General features: G+C 35.8%; 1 protein-coding gene across 19 annotated transcripts in view; it reads left to right on the forward strand.

The window, feature by feature from the left end:
- dlg1a (discs large MAGUK scaffold protein 1a) overlaps positions 1-20184 on the forward strand; it is a 141054-nt gene extending 120870 nt beyond the window's left edge. For 10 of the 19 annotated variants that reach the window (XM_067372569.1, XM_067372571.1, XM_067372574.1 and 7 more), the window contains 10 exons: positions 2934-3110; positions 6632-6698; positions 8939-9038; positions 13381-13422; positions 15353-15403; positions 15507-15608; positions 15694-15866; positions 16000-16109; positions 16213-16304; positions 18456-20184. In XM_067372569.1, the coding sequence (XP_067228670.1) occupies positions 2934-3110; positions 6632-6698; positions 8939-9038; positions 13381-13422; positions 15353-15403; positions 15507-15608; positions 15694-15866; positions 16000-16109; positions 16213-16304; positions 18456-18562 (1021 nt within the window). In that variant the 3' untranslated portion in view covers positions 18563-20184. Of the gene's footprint in view, positions 1-2933; positions 3111-6631; positions 6699-8938; positions 9039-9357; positions 9383-13380; positions 13423-15352; positions 15404-15506; positions 15609-15693; positions 15867-15999; positions 16110-16212; positions 16305-18455 lie in introns of all 19 variants that reach the window. The other 9 variants (XM_067372572.1, XM_067372573.1, XM_067372580.1 and 6 more) reach the window with 2 other exon arrangements.
- Positions 20185-21065: the final 881 nt, after the last annotated feature.

Here is a 21065-nt window from a genome sequence, read left to right on the forward strand (position 1 = left end):
TTTTTGTTGCTCTCAGAACATTCAGGCCAGTGGTTACACAGTAGATTGAATCACATCATTTCAGGCAGTAACACTGAGGCGAGGCATGAAGGGCTCTGTACTGATTGAGATTTTGCAATGTTTTTGGAGCCATTGTCAATCATTTCACCTTCCTGTGTTCATCTCTCCTAGCCTAGCCCGTCGGTAACAGTTAGATTGAAAGAGAAGGATGACTGTAATGTAAAACTACTGCTGATTTTTTCTTCTTATGTGGCTTTTGTTTAAATATATTCCGAAGCTCTCAGGTTGCTATTCTTATGTTTTAATGAGAATAGCTTTGACGTTTTGAGGATTCAAAAGCCCCTGGGCTCTGGATTCTCTACACACGCTTGCAGTATTCACTGATTTAAATTCGTATGTGATTTTTCAGCTGTGTCACATTTAGCTCAACCCATATGCACATGTTGTCCCTGCATATATTTATGCATGCTTTTTTAGAAATAGTACAGTGAAACTAAGGGTTAGTTCACACAAAAATGAAAATTCTGTGATTTATTTCTCACGCTCATGTCGTTCTACCTTCATTCATCTTCGGAACACAAATCAAGATATTTTTGATGAAATCAGAGAGGTATGATTCATCCATAGACAGCAATATTATTATCACTTTCAAGGTCCAGAAAGGTACTAAAGACATTGTTAAAACAGTCAAAGTGACTGCAGTGGTTCAACCTTAATTTTATGAAGCGAAGAGAATACTTTTTGCACGCAAAATCAAAACAAAAATAACTTTATTCAACAATCTCTTCTCTTCCCTGTCATTACGCAGGTTTACGCAGGTGACGCAGTAAGCACAGTGAAGGCTTCTGTGTTTACGTCCAAATGCCGGCTCAGTATTGGCCAAAGCTGCACATGTGAACAGCTCAACGCATGCGTGTGATGCTGATGCAGGAGCCGGCCAATGATGAGTCGGCATCCTGACACAGAACACGGAAGTATTCACAAAAAGTATTCATAAAATTCATAAAATCCTTCATAAAATCAAGGTTGAACCACTGCAGTCACATCGACTGTTTGTTAATGTCACGTCGAAATTAAGGTATCAAAAATATCTTAATTTGTGTTCCGAAGATGAACGAAGGTCGTACGGGTGTGGAACGACATGAGGGTGAGTAAATAATGACTGAATTTTAATTTTTGGGTGAACTAACCCTTTAACTGACAGGAAATCTAAGCTAAATTGAATTGAAGGACATACTGTAGAACATAGTAAATGGATATAATGAATGATTAATGGAACAAATGGTGATGGAAATGAAGAGTATATTTGTCATGTGAAGCGCTGAAGGGCTTTCATAAACATCCTGTCTTTAGAGTGGAGTGAGGCTGTTTGCTCAAGTTTGGTTTATTGCAAACTTTTGCATTATAGGATGAAGTTTATTGTTGTTTCTAAAAGATTTATACTAAATGTTGTGGCCATGTCAACTTAACTTGCTTTGACAGATGTTTAAAATCACGCAAGGATGCCGGTAGAACTGCAGTCATATTTGGCTTCTATTCCCTGCAGCATGTCTGCAAACCACAGCATTTTTATGGCACAAAGTCAAGGTTCACTAGGACACCAGTGACATAGAGCCACTTACCTTTTTGACTTGCCACTTTTCTTTTTCGTGACTCAATATAAGACATTAATCAGTGATATTTTCTACTCAAACTAGTAAATACATTTAAACGGGTTTAATTGTCCCACTGGCTGTCATATCACATATTTAATTTTGACCTTTCTGAAAGGAAAATCAGTTTTATGATCTGATATTCCATTAAAACCATATATCGACACAGATTGAGCTTTTAATCTGCATTCCACAGGCCCCGCTATAATGACATAAGGTCTCTGCTTCAACTGTACAAGGATACAAATGTCGCCTAATACACCTCTAAGCAGATTAAGGCCGCACAGAATTTATCTGCATCATTTGCTGAAGAGTTAAAGGGGAGTTCTTCATGTGCTTTTGAGGGTTAAAGAGGGCTTTGGTGTCTGTATGTTCCTTAAAGCCCCATAAGCTTCTCACATGCCCTGGCTTCCTCTTGGATGTGCTTCATTATTGATGAGGAAACAGATAAGCTAGTCAAGAGCTTGGACAGCTAGTTACTTCAGCTCCAGTTCTCTTAAATGCACATGCACACATGCACAGAACAGCAGTGGCCTACTTAACATCTCAGAAAAAAATGTCTGTGGGCAAATTAGTTAGGAACACTGGCTTTTTAGAATTGTGGTTTCCATAAAAAAAAAAATAAATAAAAAAAATGCTTAAAATTCATAGAAGAGTGCGTGTTCATAGTCTGGAGGCTTTTCTTGCTGTTGTATCGGTATGATTTATTCTACACTTTTAATGTTAGAAAAGGTTTCAGTCCAAAAATCATAATTTTGTTTGGCATGCCCCATTTTAATCCTTCTCTCTGACCTTTAAAACAAAGGCTGCTACTGCATCTCTAAAGCTGAAGTGTTTTTTTTTTTTTTTGTTTGTTTGTTTGTTTTTTGTTTTTCAATACATTTTCATATTCCAGTGTAATTTTCAGAGACTAGTGCTAACTGTGCCTGAAAAGTGTCAACTCTTTTGGCTTTATAAAAACATTGCTATGTTTGTTTGAATATCCTGACCAGTCAAACACAACGGCACTGGCTCAACCAATAGCATGAGTTTTTGACACAGACTATCTGTTTGTCCAACCAATGGAAGATGGGAGGGAGTGTTTGAGAATCAAAAACATATTCAATTTATACAAAAATTATGAGTATTCTTTTGGAAATATCATGTTGTCAAGACTAGAATTTATATAAATTGGCATGTCTAGTATTTATATAATTTTTTTTTTGCTGTATCAATTTTTGTTTTTATTTTTTATTTCTTCTCTTCTGAAAAACAATTCTTACTACATTCTTACTCCTTTAGAGCCCTGTTTGATTATGACATAACAAAAGACTCGGGCCTGCCCAGTCAGGGGCTGAACTTCCGCTTCGGCGACATCCTACACGTCCTGAATGCCTCGGACGAGGAGTGGTGGCAGGCGCGGCATGTGACTCCAGATGGCGAGATGGAGGAGATGGGCGTCATTCCCAGCAAGAAGAGGTAGGCTATGCCCCCATGCATTCCAGAACATACTGTACTGTAGAAAGATAGCTCAGTTAACCCTCTTTACCATGATTAAAACAATTTGTGCATTTAATGCCACATTACCCACAGCTTATCATTCTTTTATAATTATTCCGTTTCAGTTCACTACCATTCTTCATTTTGGTTTAGTTATCACTCATTGTGCATAGTAAGTGTTAATAATGAGGAATAAGCGCACATATATATCTACACAATGGCATCCAGGACTTCATATCATATTTGAGACTATATATACATAACTGACAGCTGAAGCAAATGTATCTGCTCTTAATTCTACTCTCTTTGTGATGAGGCTTTTAATGTGACTCAGCAGCTGGAGATTGAAAACCATTTTTATGCCCTAGGGCTGTGGTCACCAACCTTTTTAAGCCCAAGATCCCTGACCTCGACCTTTTTGAAAGACAAGATCTACTTGATAGAAAAAGACAGCCCAGATTGTATTTAGTATTTTTTTCGTGGTCAATGTAGATTTTGATTTATTTATTTTTTACAAGCAAATTCTGATACTGGTTACAGATATTTATTATTAATATTATTATAATAAGCAAAAATACATAGCCATTTCAAATTAGAGGGAACCACTGCTTTTTAATCACAATCCAAACAAAGATGCTACGCACGTTGCATGAGCAGTTATTTTTTTATTTGAATTAGGTTTAATTTCAAGATTTAAAGCAAAAACAGAACGGTCTGATTTTATCTTTGTGAAATTATAAATGCTACACACACAAAAAAAGCATGAAACAAAAACAGCAGGCTGAATGGGGCGCAAATTCACTCTCTGACAGGAGGTGGCGCTTATGGAGCAGCAGGGATACAGCGTTTCTTTGGTTACCGCTGTAAAAAAAGCTGAACTGTGCTAATTAGCTACTTTATTCTGAGGTAAGAGGAAAATAAAATGCCATTGCCATCAATCTTTCTGAAGACTGATCTCCTTTTAGAGATGCATTCATATAACCCTTCACCCCCAATTCAATAGTTATACCTTATTCCTATATTTTGAGCATCCTATATTTTGAGCAACAGTGAGCTGCTCTGCCTGCTACAGAATTGTCTCCTCTTTGCGTCCGTCTTCAGTGTCTCTGGCCTTTTGTTAACGGCCGTTTACAGACTCAGGCATGATTTGGGCTATTTACCTTTATCTGTCTGTCCCAGTAGCTCCCGAAAATAACAGAAAAATAAATACAAAAATACAGTACAAAGAGTGGAGAAATGTAATGTATTTTTGTACTCGCATTTCTGTTATTTTCATGAGCTACTGGAACAGTGATAAAGATCGCTCGCGATCGACGGGTTGGCGACCACTGCCCTAGGGATTTCAATTTGTATTAAAACTATTATTATTATTAACAGATTTTTTTTTTTTTTTTTTTTTTTTGTCATCCTAAGATCCCATTAAATCTTGTTTTTTTTGTTTGTTTTTTTTTGCTACTTGTAATGCTTTTTTTGTGTGTAGATTTAGCTTTACCCTTGTTGCAGACCCAGACTTTCAACAAAGATTCAAATCATAAACACTTTCAATATTTTTTGTGTGATAATGATTAATTAAAATAATACAAATTACAATGGCCCTTCAGTTGTGGTGTCATTTCTACCACAACCAACAATGATGACCATAATTAAGTTTTATCGAAGCTTAGTGTGTAGATTTGTGAAGAAAATAATGCTGAATTATACAAAATGTGACAATATTATTTCATAGTATTTAGGACACAAAAGACGGTAGCTATGAAATTAGCTTTAGCAAGACAAAGTCTGCTCTGTTTTGTTCAAAGTTCATTGGTTTAGTGTCATGCGATATTACAAAGTCTAATTAGAGCCTTGAACTTTAGAGCTGATGTGTGATGCTGTGAGAGTTTCTCTCTCATTCTCTCCACCCAAATGTACGCTGATTGAAAGTTGATAATTGACTTCTCACCTCATTCTAAAAATTCACCTCTCATCTCCTAACTGATCACAGGGGACAGCCAGCAATGCTCTGTATTTTTAGAAACATGTTGGGATTTCTCTTTGTGAAAGTATCTGTAAATAATCCTACAGTATATACAGTCAAACCAAAGTTAATTCAGACATCTTGAACATTTCATTCATTAATAAAGTTTATTCACTCTTATAAATCTCTCCAACAGTGTAGCATTAGACGTTAGCCCCGGAGCACAGCCTCAAATTCATTCAGAATCAAATGTAAACAATATAACAGTAATACTCACATAATCCGACGCATGCATGCCGCATGCATGACGAACACTTTGTAAAGATCCAATATAAAGATGTTATATTAGCTGTGTAAACTTTGTTTATGCACTGTTCAAGGCAAACGCGAGCTCCGTGGGCGGAGAGCACGAGGATTAAAGAGCCAGTAGCCCTGAATCGGCTCATTTATAATGATGCCCCAAAATAGGCAGTTAAAAAAATTAATTTAAAAAAATCTATGGGGTACTTTGAGCTGAAACTTCACAGACACATTCAGGGGACACCTTAGACTTATATTACATCTTTTTAAAAAAAGTTCTAGGGCACCTTTAATATCAATGCAAAAACTGCTTCATGGAGTGGGTTTACATGGCTGAGCAGCTGCATTCAAGCCTCACGCCATCAAGCACAATGCCAAGTGTCGGATGAGTGGTGTAAAGCACTCCTCCACTGGACTCTGGAGCAATAGAAATGTTTTCGGTGAAGTGATGAATCACGCTTTTCTGTTTGGCAGTATGATGGGCAAGTCTGGGTGTGGCGGATGCCAGGAGAATGTCACCTGCCTGACTGCATTGTGCCAACTGTAAAGTTTGGTGGCTGTTTTTCAGGCGTTATGCTAGGCCCATTACTTCCAGTGAAGGGAAATCTTAATCTTAAATCTTAGTGCTTCAGCATACCAAGGCATTTTGGACAATTTGTGGGAACAGTTTTGTGGGAAGAGTTTGGGGCCCTTTTCTGTGTGGAAGAACTTGACTGGCCCGCACAGAGCCCTGACCTCAACCCCATTGAACATCTTTGGGATGAACTGGAACAGAGTTTGCAAGCCAGGCCGCCTTGTCTACCATCAGTGTCTGACCTCAAAAATGCTCTACTGGATGAATGGGCAAAAATCCCCACAAAAAATCTTTTGGAAAGCCTTCCCAGAAAAGTGGAAGCTGTTATAGCTGCAAATTGGGGACCAACTCCATATTAATTTCTACTGTATGTATTTAGAATGTAATGTCATTACAGTCCATGATGGTGTAATGGCCAGGTGTCCCAATACTTTTGTCCATATAGTGTATTTTTAAGGAAAATATTGCATACAGTATCACAAGTATATCCCTTTCGAAGACTTTTCTCAAAATATGTTTTGCTACAATATGCAAAAACAAAAGTTTTGAGCTTCATACATTTTTCAACATACTTTAGTTTATACACATTTAGATAATGAACCCAAGAGAGTTTTTGTGTATTAAAAGTGAAAATACACGCCCTACATTCTCTTTCTCCTTCCTCTTCAGGGTGGAGAGAAAAGAAAGAGCCAGGTTAAAGACGGTCAAATTCAACTCCAAATCTCGAGACAAAGCGGTAAGTGTTTGCTGCTCAAATATTTACTATGTCTGGCATGACACAAACATGCTTTTAAACAGCAGTAGTTTATAGACTGATATATTATAAATGTGCCCTTTGTGTAAAAAATTTATTTGGTTTACTTGGAGTCATGCCATTATAACCTTAATTTGACAGAATTCAGAAAACATTATGAACACGCCTTGTAGACTATTTTGAAACACTGTTATTTTTATGATATTTTTAGATGAAAAGTGCTAATAAGATGTTCAGCATTTTGTTGCACCTTTCTCTTGTGTGACATTTCAAAAGCCAAAACTGTTCTCACATAGGACAACTAACAGCTGGCAAGTTCAAACTCTAACAAAGTAGTGATGTACTATATATATATATATATATATAAGTGATGAATCATTCTTCATGAATGAGATGCTTGTTTGAAATTTCCATTTGCAAAAAGAATTAATTTCTTTTTACTGAATGTAGTGTACTAATCCTATATGTTTGTTCACAATTCTCTCCTACTGTATGTGAGTATTCCTAACAGCATGTGACTATTAGGGCTGGGCGATATGGCAAAACAATGTATATATAATATATTTTGTTCATCAAGGATGCATTTAACTGATCAAAAGTGACAGTAAAGATTTTTACATTGCTAATATTTTTTTTCTTCTTTCAAATAAATGTTGTTCTTTTGAACTTTCTAGTCATTTAAATAATCCTGAAAAAAAAAATGTAGCACAGTTTCCACAAAATATTAAGCAGCACAACTGTTTTCAAAATAATAATAAGAAATGTCTTGAGCACCAAATCAGAATATTAGAATGATTTCTGAAAAATAATGTTTAACTGAAAATTGGATTAATGGCTGCTGAAAATTCAGCTTTGCCTTAAATTGGAAATAAATTACTTTTTTCATAATATATTAAAATAGAAAATGGTTATTAAATTGTAATAATAATTCACTATTTCTATGTGTAATGTATTTTTTGATCAAATAAATGAAGCCTTGGTGAGCATAAGAGACTTCTTTTAAAAATCTTACCAACCCCAAACTTTTTGAAAAAGTGTATACAGTATATATCTCAATAATTTTCAGCATTTTGATGACATTCAATATATCACAGTTTTTGTCTACTTGCTCTGACTTAATAAGTCTTAATAATCTGTTCAAAAGAATCATAATTTCAAATGAACAGCCATTGTAGATTAGAAAATGAAGTAAAATCTTTTTTAAAAATAATGTTTTACACAGTGTTTCACAGAAACAATGATTTTTTTCATGTATTTGCACTAATATAACATAATAATAACACAAATAAAACAATAATATAATATTTTTACAAGTAGATTTTAGTATAAGAAATATCCAACATTGTGAATGATCTTTAAACATCATTAAATCAGTAATGAATAGATTCACTGTAATGACCATTTACTATATACCGAGACAAGAAAGGACTGTCAAACCAATCTAATGATGTCATCTTTAAAAAATGTAATGCTCAAATAAAAAGCACCTTAAAATCATTGTGATATTCACAATGTTCATTAATTTTCAATCACCACAAAATATATATTGTGGATATTCAATATTGCCCAGCCCTAGTGATTATAACTCTTTAGCCTTTGCAGCAGTATTGTGTTTAGCAAACATCTCCTGCACCGGATCAACTCATCATCCACTCTTCACTGTCTTAGCATTTTCAACTGCATTCACTAATGCAGCATGAGTGCATGAACGTTTCAGAGAACAAAAAGATATATACGCTTGCCATTGATGTCAAACTGCTTTTCACTTTCTTTCCATCTATTTAAGTCTTTTGTGCTTATTGTAGCTTTGTTCCCATTCAAACCCTTTGATCATTGCCAATCACTAACTTAAAACAACTAACTAATTTCGAGGGCTGCATGTCTGTGAGTTTGTCCCTTGTGCTTTGAACCCACTTTGCTGACCTTGGTTGTGGTAACTACCCTTTAAGTTTATCTGATATTCAGTAATCCCTCATTAACTCTACTGTGTCTGTTGCCATCTCCAAATCAATACCTGGTTTCATGTCTATTTATAAGTTCTAGCATTAGTGATTTCTGTCATTCCAGCATTTTATTGGATGGCGGTGGCCACAGAGTCAGTAACATGGGCATCTGTTAAGTTGGGCATTTGTTCATACTTGAACTAGACACCCAACACCATTCCATCTGTTCTTCCTTTTTTGTTCTCCCTCCCTCCCTCCATCCCTCCCTCTCCTTCTCAGCAGTCATTCAATGACAAGCGTAAAAAGAACCTCTTTTCACGAAAATTCCCTTTCTACAAGAACAAGGACCCCAGCGAACAGGAAACAAGCGATGTGGACCGTAAGTACATTGGCCGCGGTCACAGAAAAGCACTGGACGTTTGCAGGACAGGGTAGTGGCACATGCGCAACACCTCTGAACAAAACTCCTGCTTCTGCAACAGCCCTAAACATGACAGGAAATTTGATTGATCCCTTCTGCATCAATATGAGATGATGTAAGGACAAAATGTCTGTTGAAGACCACTGAAGTCTCCATAACTGGGTTTGTTGCAAGGCAGGAGCGATGTTCTTTGGTAAGACCAGATATGTTGTTCCAGTAATCATTGTTATTTTTGTGGTTTTCTCCTGTTCCTTGCTCTCTGCTGACTGCTCCACAGGACCTGAGTGACGACAAAGGCTTGAGTAAGTCCACAAAGGCTATAGCAGGTCTACCGCACCGGCCCCACCAAACTCCCATTATTCCCCATAAAACTGTCTTGCCCGTAGCAGTGATGTTGAGTTAGAATTGTGTTGTGTCTGCAGCCTGTTTTGCGTCTAGACGACTATAAAACACAAAGGGCCAGATTTACTAACATTAAAAACTACTGTCAGGATTTACTAAAGACACGCAGAGAAAAACTATGATGAAAAGGCATGGACAGAGTTATTATTTCTGCTGACCTTATTGCAAATGCATTTGTAGGAGTTTGTCTTTCAGAAGAAATATTTATTAGAGGGCAGTATTTAAATAAATCATGCAACATGATTTACTAAGGTTTGCGGTAGTCATTTAACTAGAATTTGCGGCATTATTTAACTCCCAAAAAGGCATGTCTTAAGGGTTAGTTCAACCAAAAATGAAATGTCATCCCAAACCCGTAAGACCTTCGTTCATCTTCAGATCACAAATTAAGATATTTTTGATGAAATCCAAGAGGTTTTTTTTATCCCCATAGAAAGCAACTTTATTACCACATTCAAGGTCTAGAAAAGTAGTAAAGACAACGTTAAAATAGTCAATGGGTCTCATTCATGAAACACGAGCAGAACGATTTTTTGTGTAAATCGTGTGTAAAGTGGTTCTGGCGTAAATTTTCGGATTCATTAAAATGTTCGTATATTCCAAATTACTCCACTTAACATCTGCATTATAAATGCTTTCATTAATTCCAAATGTTAGCTGGTACGAAAGAAATCTACACCTGCTCCCAGCCACGCGTAAATAGTGTGTTTAACATCCGAACGTTTTGGTCATTAATAAGGCTGCATTTTAATTCACCTTAATAAGGTACATATTTACACAGCATTTTGAAAAAATATTATATATAGTAATTACATACGTTTTTTCTTTTTACTTTTATTGTGAGAGCCAGTAATAGCATCTGCAAACGGAGCACTTTAATCAAATAATGGATAGATTTCAATACGATTGGGCAAACTAATGGCCCCTTATTTGTTATGGAAATTGTTTCCTATAAAATGTCCAAAATCCTTTGTTTGGTGTCATAATATGATGCGGATTTAATGGGCGGGATTTATGGTAATTGAGAATGAGCGTGCACGCGCGTCCCATTTACGACTGATTGGAATTCATTAACACACACACACACACACACATTTCACTATCACTTCTGACGTTTACGAAGTATTTGTGAATCAGGAGAAGAGTTTTCGGGAAAGTCTCTTTACGCGCAAATCACTCGTATATTTACTCGTATATTTACGAATGTTTCATGAATGAGACCCAATGTGACTACAGTGGTTCAACCTTAATGTTATGAAGCGATGAGAATACTTTTTGTGCTCAAAAACAAAACTAAAATAACGACTTTATTTAACAATTTGAACTGTTGTCATGCGTAGTTGACATGAACAAAGGTCTTACGGGTTTGGGACGTCATGAGGGTGAGTAATTAATGACAGAAATTTCTGTTGCGATAGTTGTTGCTATAGTTGGAGGCAGCACAGAGAACTGAGAGAGGTGCATGGTAGAAGGGAGAGAATTTTCTCCATTTGTGTTTTTATTTAGAATGCTAGAGGAACAGTTTATTGCTACCCTTGGTAGATTGCATTTGTCATAATGGAAATGAGCTGCTGCATCTGTGTTCTTTAATTTGCGCATTGTCAGAATATATCACATGCACAACTTTCTACTCCCATCGGTGCTTTTATGGGGTTGCAGTCTCATGCTAATTTACCCTGTTTAGTAAATCTGGCCCAAAGTTTGCAGATCAGCGCTATGTTCAGGTCCTTTGTTGTCCATTATGCCCTAACCACAATGTAAGACAAGTCAATTCCACTCCACTTAACATCTGCATTATAAATGCTTTCATTAATTAGTTGTGCTTAATATGGCTCATACTTCGGTTTACCTTCCTAAACGGAGGTTTATGAGGAAACTGTAGGGGGTTCGTGAGTTGAAAAATTTAATGTAACATTAAAATAAACAAATAGGGCTGCACAGATAATCAAAATAAAACTTAAATAGCGATATATCTTTATTAGATATGTTTCAGAGTGAAGATCAGCACTTTGTTCATTTACAGCATATTTACTGCAGCTTATATACAGTAGGCCTAACTGTGTTTTCAGAGTGACTTTGTTCACAGTAAATGCTGCTTCTCATGAACTCCATCGCTGCATGCGCTGAGAGTTTAACATGCATTTAGGAACACAGTGTGTGTTAGGTTCACTTTAAATTCACATTTGCATAATTTTCAACATTTTTGTGGATAGGAGTCTACAGAATTTCACAAATATTCCCCCAATGTAAAATCCTCAGGGTTTGAATGTTTGAAAGTAAAGAATTTAAGACATCGAAATGTCGTATTGTCACTTGTAGTGTTAATGTCATTTTTCAATTACCGCAATTGCAGTATATGGCAAAATAATCACAAATGTTTGGTCTTGCAGCCCTATCTATCTATGCATCTATCTTGGGGAAACAGGGCTTGGGGGTGGGATCTTTTGCCTTGCCAGTAAGCAGTGCTTAGCAATACCTTGGAAACCAACTGCAACAACCTAGTGTTTGAGCAACGAGTTTTGCACCTGCAGGCACCACTCACATTTTCATGTAAAAATGTAGTTACCGCCATGATTCTGCTTTGGGAAGTTATGTGCACAGATTTACTTTTAGGGACAAATGTGTCAAATGCAAATAATGTTGTAGTCAGAAGTTATTTAACCCTCATGTTCTGTTTGAGGTCTAAGAGACCAGCATTTTAGCCAGGATGATACAGTAACCTGTTTTAATCTAATAGGAACTGATTATAAGCAAACTTTTAACTTGATAAATACTCAACTACAGTATACGGAGTTCATTAAAAGCGTTGCTTCTATAATATCTACATACTTGGTCAAATGAAAAATATTAAAACAGTGTGACAGGATTTTTTATATATATATTGTTTTTCGTAAATTATCAGGGTCTCTTGAACCCCTAACTATAGTTAACTAACTATAGTTATTGTGCAAAAGTTCAGGGTCAGTAAGATTTCTTTCATGTTTTGAAAGAAGTATCTATGCTCACTAAGGCTGCATGTATTTGATTGAAAAGTAAAAACAGTAATATTGTGAAATATTACTACAATTTAAAATAACTATTTAAAACAATATAAAAAAAATGTAATTTATTCCTGTGATGGCGAAGCTGAGTTTTTAGCAGTCATTACTGCAATCTTCAGTGTCACATGATCTTTCAGAAATCAATATTTAATAATTTATAATCAATAATATCATTCTAATTGCTGCTCAAGAAACATTTCTTATTTTTATTAATGTTGTAAACATTACATTTATAGATTTACACATTTCAGGAATTCTTTGATGAATAGAAAGTTCAAAAGAACTACATTTATTTGCAATAGAAATATTTTCTAACTTAAATGTCATTACTGTCACTTTTGACCAATTTAATGCATCCTTGCTGAATAAGTATTCATTTCTTTAAAACAAAAAACAAAAACAAAAAAACATCCCAAACTTTTGAACAGTACTGTAAAAACAGTCACAACAGAACATGAGGGGGTTAGGATCAGCAAGGTTGATGTGAAAGAAGGTTATTTACAATCTTCCATCGTGTCTTCTGGATGTTTAGTATTTCTGTCCTTTCTTAGACTTCTACATCAATAAACTTTTAGGTGGTGGAGTGGAGCCCCTCCATCCATCAATGCTCAGTACACCATGACTGTGTTAAGACCCCCTGAGAGACTTTCTTGTATGTATTCAGAGGCTGTTCAATGATTTGAATTTTTTTATACAGCTAAAACTACCAAATTCATTTAGTGTCAGCAGTTTTATGAGAAATGGGATCAGCTTCAAAGCCTCACATATCCTGTTCAGGTTCTTAACACTGCCATCTGCTGGCGTATTCCTGCAAAGCTTGTGTTTCTGGTGTTTATTTTCCCTTTTTATGGTTTCAGAGCATGTAACATCTAACGCCAGCGATAGTGAAAGTAGTTACCGTAAGTGTGTGTTCCCTTTTATTTCCTTTCATGTTTTAATTTAATTCATCCCTTTAAACTTCCTGAGTTTGACTGTTTAATTCCTTTTGTTCTCTAAGCTCCCTTTGTTATATATATACATACACACACACACACACACACACACACACACACACACACACACACACACACACACACACACACACACACACACACACACACTCAGTTGTAAGATTGTAAGAAGTACTATTCAAGACAAACATCAGAGTCAGGATTTTGCACAAAAACAGTTTAATTTAATATTTCAAAGAAAGAAATATTTAAAAATTTCAGAAAAATTCCAGAACAGAACATTAAAAGTGTTAAAAATGTGATAAGATAATCTAAACACACTATTGAACGACAGAAGCTTACTTTACTTTACCATGCTTTACAGTTCATTGCATGATTTGCCTTTGATGAGAGTTTCAAGTGATAAAACAGGTGCTGGTTATCTGTGTACCTTGCCTTAGTGATCATAGCAGGGACACAGCGTATTATGGCCTGGAATATTACTGTACCTTCAAATAACATGTCACAGTCATTTGAACAAGCCTGTGTCTTTCAGCAGTTTTGTAAATCATGGCCTGTCATTCACATCGAGTGGTCTGAAAAACCTCTTGAACTTTCATTTAATGCTACACGGCTCTCAAATATATCTCATCTAAACAGTGACTGAAAATTAGAGACTACTGTTCATGACAAAGGCATTTAAGCTGTTTTCATAGGGTGATCAAGTAATATATTTGAAATGTAAATGAGCAGTAAAGAATACAGAAGAAAAATGTTTAAACACTCAACATCACATTTCAATTACATTTGAATCTTCATATACTATATAAGTGGTTGACTAGTCAACAAATTAATTAGTGAGGTTATTTATTTATTGCAGCATTCTTTTAACCCGTTTAACAACTTATACTCTATTGCCTAAAAGTTTGAGGTCGGTATACATTTTTTTTTTAAATTGTTTTTGAAAGAAGTCGCTTATGCTCACAATGGCTGCATTTATTTGATCAAATTTTCAGTAAAATCAGTAATTTTGTGGAATATCATTACATTTTACATGTAATTCATCCTCTATCATTAATTTCTAAAATATTAAGTAGCACAACTGTTTTCAACATTGATAATAATAAGAAATGTGTTTTGAGCACCAAATCAGCATGTTAGAATGATTTCTGAAGGATCATGTGATGTAAAGTAGTGGCTACTGAAAATTCAGCGTTGCCATCACATGATCCTTCAGAAATCATTCTAACATGCTGATTTGGTGCTCAAAACACATTTCTTATTATTATCAATGTTGAAAACAGTTGTGCTACTTAATATTTTAGAAATTACTGATAGAGGATGATGATAGAAAGTTCAAAAGAACTGCATTTATTTGGGAAAAAAAAAAATAAATAAATAAATAAATATATATATATATATATATATATATATATATATATATATATATATATATATATATATATATATATATATATATATATATATATATTTTTTTTTTCTATTTTTTTTTCCCCAAAATAAATGCAGTTCTTTTGAACTTTTGAGCTTTTTGAACTTTTGGTGCTCATATATATAATATATATATATATATAATAATTAGTTAACTAATGTACTTTAGCTGTTAGACAGCAGGCTACAGTCCTCTCTGAGAAGTTATGGTCTGAGCGTGGGGTTTTAAGACGCATCTAAAAAGATAAAAATAGTTCCACTCTTGAAAACACATCTCTAATGCTTGTCAAAATCCAAAAGTTCAGGCAAGTTTAAACAGTTTGTAACAGTAAGGTATTGAGGAGTTTAGCTGAGGCTATACAGCACATGCATGTTGGTTTATTATACTCTCTAAGTGTTTAATTACACAAGATTTTTGAACTCATATCAGTATTTCTGTCTTTACTAGGTGGACAGGAAGATTATGTCCTCTCTTATGAGACAGTCACGCAACAGGAAGGTGAGTGTCTTTTTGCAAGCTTTTTTTTTTACTCAATCTAACTAGGTGTCATTGTGCAACTCTGCCTGACTGATGAAAGACTTATTGTTATTGTGGTTTACAGTGAATTATACACGTCCAGTGATTATCCTTGGACCCATGAAAGACCGGATCAACGATGATCTAATCTCAGAGTTTCCAGACAAGTTTGGGTCATGTGTTCCCCGTGAGTACACCATTTTATTATTTCTTTTGCAATATTTCATATATCATCTGCATTGTTTAAATGGTCATTACTATTCTTTGACCAGACACGACTAGACCAAAGCGAGACTACGAGGTTGATGGCAGAGACTACCATTTTGTTGTCTCACGGGAGCAAATGGAAAAAGACATTCAGGATCACAAGTTCATTGAGGCCGGCCAATATAACAACCACCTCTACGGGACAAGTGTGCAGTCAGTGCGAGAGGTTGCAGAAAAGGTGAACGAGTTCAACTTGTTAGGAAGTAATAAAGAAATTTATGACAGAGAGTTTCGTGATGACCTTTAGATTTGCATCATGGAGCAGTTTTTTCATTTTTCATGTGACAATCTTTTATTCATTGTTTTTTAAGGGCAAACACTGCATCCTGGATGTCTCAGGCAATGCCATCAAACGACTCCAGTTAGCACAGCTCTACCCCATTGCGGTGTTCGTGAAACCAAAATCAGTGGAGAATATTTTGTACGTTGTTGTATCAAAGGATCTTCAAACACACAATAAATGCTAAAGCTTGGTCATTTTTGACTGATTGGCACTAGTAACAGGTCCTCTGTGTCCTCCTCAGAGAGATGAATAAGAGATTGATGGAAGAGCAAGGCAGGAAGACTTATGACAGAGCCATGAAACTGGAGCAGGAATTCCTAGAGCACTTCACCGGTGAGAACAGTAGAGTAAACTTACCCATATTCCAATCAATTCTGACCTTTCTACTTAGTCATTTTCATCTATAGATATCTTACCTTACCTGTCCTGCAACAAGCACACTCTTCAATGCAGTGGTGCAGGGATGACGTCAAAACCCGGAAGACTAATTCGCCACTGGTTAAATATACACCATATGACTTTCAGACAAACACAATCGAGTAATAATATTCTCACCAAAGTCCCTTTTAAGACAAGTCACTCGGCGGCCATCTTTGAAATGCCTTTCGGGCATGCAAGTGCAGTTCCAATCTCTTTGTATGGGGAAACATCAAATTCTCCCAAGCTGTTTGCCAAGCTTTCAATTAAATTTCATATTTGAAATCACCAATGAAATCTAACTGTCTCATAAATGTTGTTTCTTAATGCTCGAATCATGACAAAAAAAAATATTTTTCAGGCTGGATCAAGCTAGTGTACATGCACATTCCTAAGCATCTGACTGTTTCTATAGGAACTGGAGCTTCTAATGGCCGCTGACTTTACCAATAAGCGATTGGCTCTTATTTAGAAGGCGGGACTTATTCCGCCATATAGCATGTTGCACTTTCTCCCATTCAAAACAATACGAGTGATGCCTCTTGTGTTATTCTATAGTCTTTGTTCTCACTCTTCCTGGCTTTATAATGGTAGTGAAGGGGGAGTGAGATTTTGAAGCCCAAAAAAGTGCATCCATCCATCATAAAAGTAATCGGCTCCAAGGGATTAAAGGGTTAGTTCACCGTTGGTTGCACCTTTTGATGTCCAGAAAGGTAGTTAAAAACATGGTTAAAATAGTCAGTGTGACTACTGTGGTTCAACTTTAAAGGTCCCGTTCTTCGTGATCCCATGTTTCAAACTTTAGTTAGGGTGTAATGTTGTTGTTAGAGTATAAATAAAATCTGTAAAATTTTAAAGCTCAAAGTTCAATGCCAAGCGAGATATTTTATTTAACAGAAGTCGCCTACATCGAACGACCAGTTTGGACTACATCCCTCTACTTCCTTCTTTAACGACGTCACTTAAACAGTTTTTTGACTAACCTCTTGCGTTTGTAGAATGTGTTTGTCGCCATGTCGTCGAAACGCTGTTATTTTCATCCCGCAGTCCAATCACCGGGTCTGATTCCGGCTCAAATTGATAGGGTAAAATTAAAGACATGTTTACAATAACACTGAGCGCGTGCATCTCCACGTTATGTTAAGAGGCGTGACCTTTCCGGGCAAGATGCGCAAAGAGCTGCAGTCGAATCACAACACAGGAACTGCTGGCACAATCAGAACTCGTTACGTATTTCTGAAGGAGGGACTTCATAGAACAAGGAAGTCATCAGCCCGTTTTTATGACAGTGGAAACAGCGGTATACAGATAAGTAAATTATGTGAAAAATACTGTGTTTTTTCACACGCGAAACATGGACATGTTATATTGCACACTATAAACACAATCAAAGCTTCAAAAAAACCACGAAAAACGGGACCTTTAATGTTATGAAGCAATGAGAATACTTTGTGTGTGCAAAAATAACAACTTTATGCAATTATTTGAACTGTTGTCATGCGTAGTGAACTCAGTGCAGGCTTCCTTGTTTAGGTCCTGACACAGGATCTGGCCAATAATGAGCTGGCATTCGGATGTAAACAAGGAAGCCTGCACTGAGTTTACTAAAAAAAAATTCTTAATTTTGTGTTCCGAAGATGAACAGGGTCTTACGGGTGTGGAATAAATTACATTTTTGGGTGAACTAACCCTTTAATAAAGGACTTCTGAAGCGAAGCTTTTTTTTTTGTAAAAAAAAATATCCATGTTTGAAACTTTTTATACTATAATAATATACTATTATAATAACTAGCTTCCTAGATGGTCATATGCATTATAATTTTACAAACAGACATAGTAAGGCTTATGATACAACAATTTAAAGTATTCTAAGATGCTGTTAGGAAATTTATTTGAATTTGTTTTTTGTAATATTACAACAACAAAAAAATTAGTAACAGGAGTGACAGCATTTGGCATCAGTGGCGAATCATTATGGGCCGCCTGTACTCACCTTTCCTTTCATGTTTTTCCATTTAATGAGGAGATGTATCATACTCATCGATGTTCGTCTTATCTTTCCTGCAGCCATTGTACAAGGGGACACATTAGAAGAGATCTACAACCAGGTTAAGCAGATCATCGAGGAGCAGTCTGGGCCGTTCATCTGGGTACCAGTCAAAGAGAAATTGTGAGATGGCTGGAGACGAATAAAACTTATTCTTCTTTAAACTTTTTTTTTTTGTATTTTTTTTTTTCTCCTTTTTTATACTAACCTGGCCTGCTGCTGACATTGGCTTTCTGACCCCTGAGCATAGGAAACACATTTTCTTTGGATAGGCTTGGGGTCATGGTGGTCTTACAGCCACCTCTCTCTCTCTCATGCCTCTCTTTGAAACTGCTGTCTAGAACTCGCATCCCAATTTCCGCATTTCATCCTCTGGTGGGAGGAGACATGCCTGAACAGCGACTTACTGGACAGATTATACGGTACAGATTCCTTAATGTTTAAGGGAGGTGACTTTCTCGAAGGAAAACCAATGAGTTAATGCATTATATACATTTTGGTTTGTTCTTTTTTCCCAAATATGATCAGAAGTTAAAGCTTTCATGTCTGTCTCTGAAAAGACATGAAGCAACACTTTGCACGTTTTTGCATTAAGAGCATGTTTTGGATTATTCTTTTTCAGTTAACATATGTTCTTACATTTTTGTCAGACACATTTGAGCTATGTGAACTGCAGCTGTCATATTACTTTTGTTTTCTCTCGTTTATCTTGTAAAATCAAGCAGCCCACTCACTTTACGCAGCTGATCAGTTTTGTCACAAGTGCACAAAGAGGACAAAAACATTTGGCACAAAAGTTCTTCTTTTTATATTAAATGTCTATTTGTCTTACCAATCTGTGTACATTTTAATCAAGGTGCATATGGGAGTAGCTTATAGTTGAGGTGAAGAAAGGAACGGCTTACGATTATCTTTCAAATCCAGGTGATGACATATTCTTACTTCAAGAAACAGCAATGCAAATAAGAGAGTATAAATTGTAATGTATATTCAATCCCTCAGTATACTGCCTATTTTGTTATAATAAAAGTCTATATTGAGCTTTAATTAAACTCTATACCTATGGGAATTATTTTCTTTATAATGTCAAACATACACTCATATAATTATGTGTGTATGTATATAAAAATAAATATAAATATATATATATTTTCATTTACTTTTACCTCCATCACTTTTGTTGTTTATGGTTTGTTTTTATGCAAAAACACTGACTCGCAGGACACCCGGGCTGAATGGTGGTGTTCCATTTGCATCTGCTCAAACAATATGAAAAAAACTCAAGTTGGCAGTTTGTAGTCTTCAGCTCTCTCTCTCTCTCCTATGTAGTTATGTCATGTTTACTTTTTCATGTGACTTGCATGATTTCTAAAAGCAATAGTCTGACACGTTAAATATGAGTGAGAAGCGGAGGATAGGGCTTCTCTTTCTGTTTTCACCTGGGATTGTGAAAATGTCAGAGTTAGCATGAACTGTAACGTTAGAGGCTAGGAGATTCTTGCCTCCATGTGTGTGAACTTGTCGATTGCCCATAAGAGAGATTTGCTTTGCCACTCTCTAACACAAGCCTTTAACTCTCCACCAGGGGGCGCGCTGACAGCATCCCCTTTTCATTCTTAAGTTACTCGGAGATGATTGTTTTCTAAAAGATTGCTTCTCTAACTTGTCTTCATGGCTTTCTAACACACTTTTATGACTAGATTATGTACATAATCTGCCAACTTGATTCATTCCATTTGTCAAAGAGGAGAACAGCTAATAAAAACTTTTTTTCTCATACACAGTGTGTTGATTGTGTCTTTTTCATTGAGTCATAGAGACAAATAAAGTAATTTACTTAGTTTGCCAAAAGTATTAGAAAGCAAGAGTTTTACTTAAAGTGAAAGTTCACCTAAAATTCGTTAGTTCACCTTTCTTTCTTCTTGGAACATGAAAGAAGATACAGTATTTTTGAGAAATCTCGCTCTCTCTCTCCAGTCAATAGTAAACAAGACGGTTTGGTTATCAACATTCTTCAAAATATCATATTTTGCGTTCCACAGAAGAAAGAACGTCATACAGGTTTGGAACGACATGAGGGAGAGGAAGTGATGACAAGTTAAATTTTTAGGTGAACTATCACTTTAAGCAATATTCTAGAAGTCTTGGATAACAGTTAAAACACTGCCGCAATAAATTGTGCTGTATTTTGTATTATTGTGCTATATATATGTCGTCGTTAAGCATTTTTTCTTCCTGTTATAAAACATTTAAGCAATCACAAGTCACTATTGACATGTCCCTAGTCAGGAGCTGAACTGATATGTGTGTAATGGTGTGATATTTTATTATGACAGTAAAATGTATTATTACAACGGATGCAAAAGCTCCAAGTCAGCCAAAATCATAATCTCAGATACATTAACACTTTAGTAAACTGAGGAAGTGTTGATTGTTTTGTTCATATAACTTGTTAGCCTGCTCAAGAAAGTGTTATGGACAATTTCGGACACATTAGATTAAATTATTTTAACAAACAAACCTGCCTTTTTGCGGTTTGACAACCAGAAAGTGTCCAAACACATTTTGCCTTCAGTTTGAACAAAATATCCAAACGTTTTCCGTCATTTGCTCGTTTGAAAAAAACATTT

The sequence above is a fragment of the Chanodichthys erythropterus genome, chromosome 21, assembly GCF_024489055.1.
Source record: "Chanodichthys erythropterus isolate Z2021 chromosome 21, ASM2448905v1, whole genome shotgun sequence".
NCBI lineage: Eukaryota > Metazoa > Chordata > Actinopteri > Cypriniformes > Xenocyprididae > Chanodichthys > Chanodichthys erythropterus.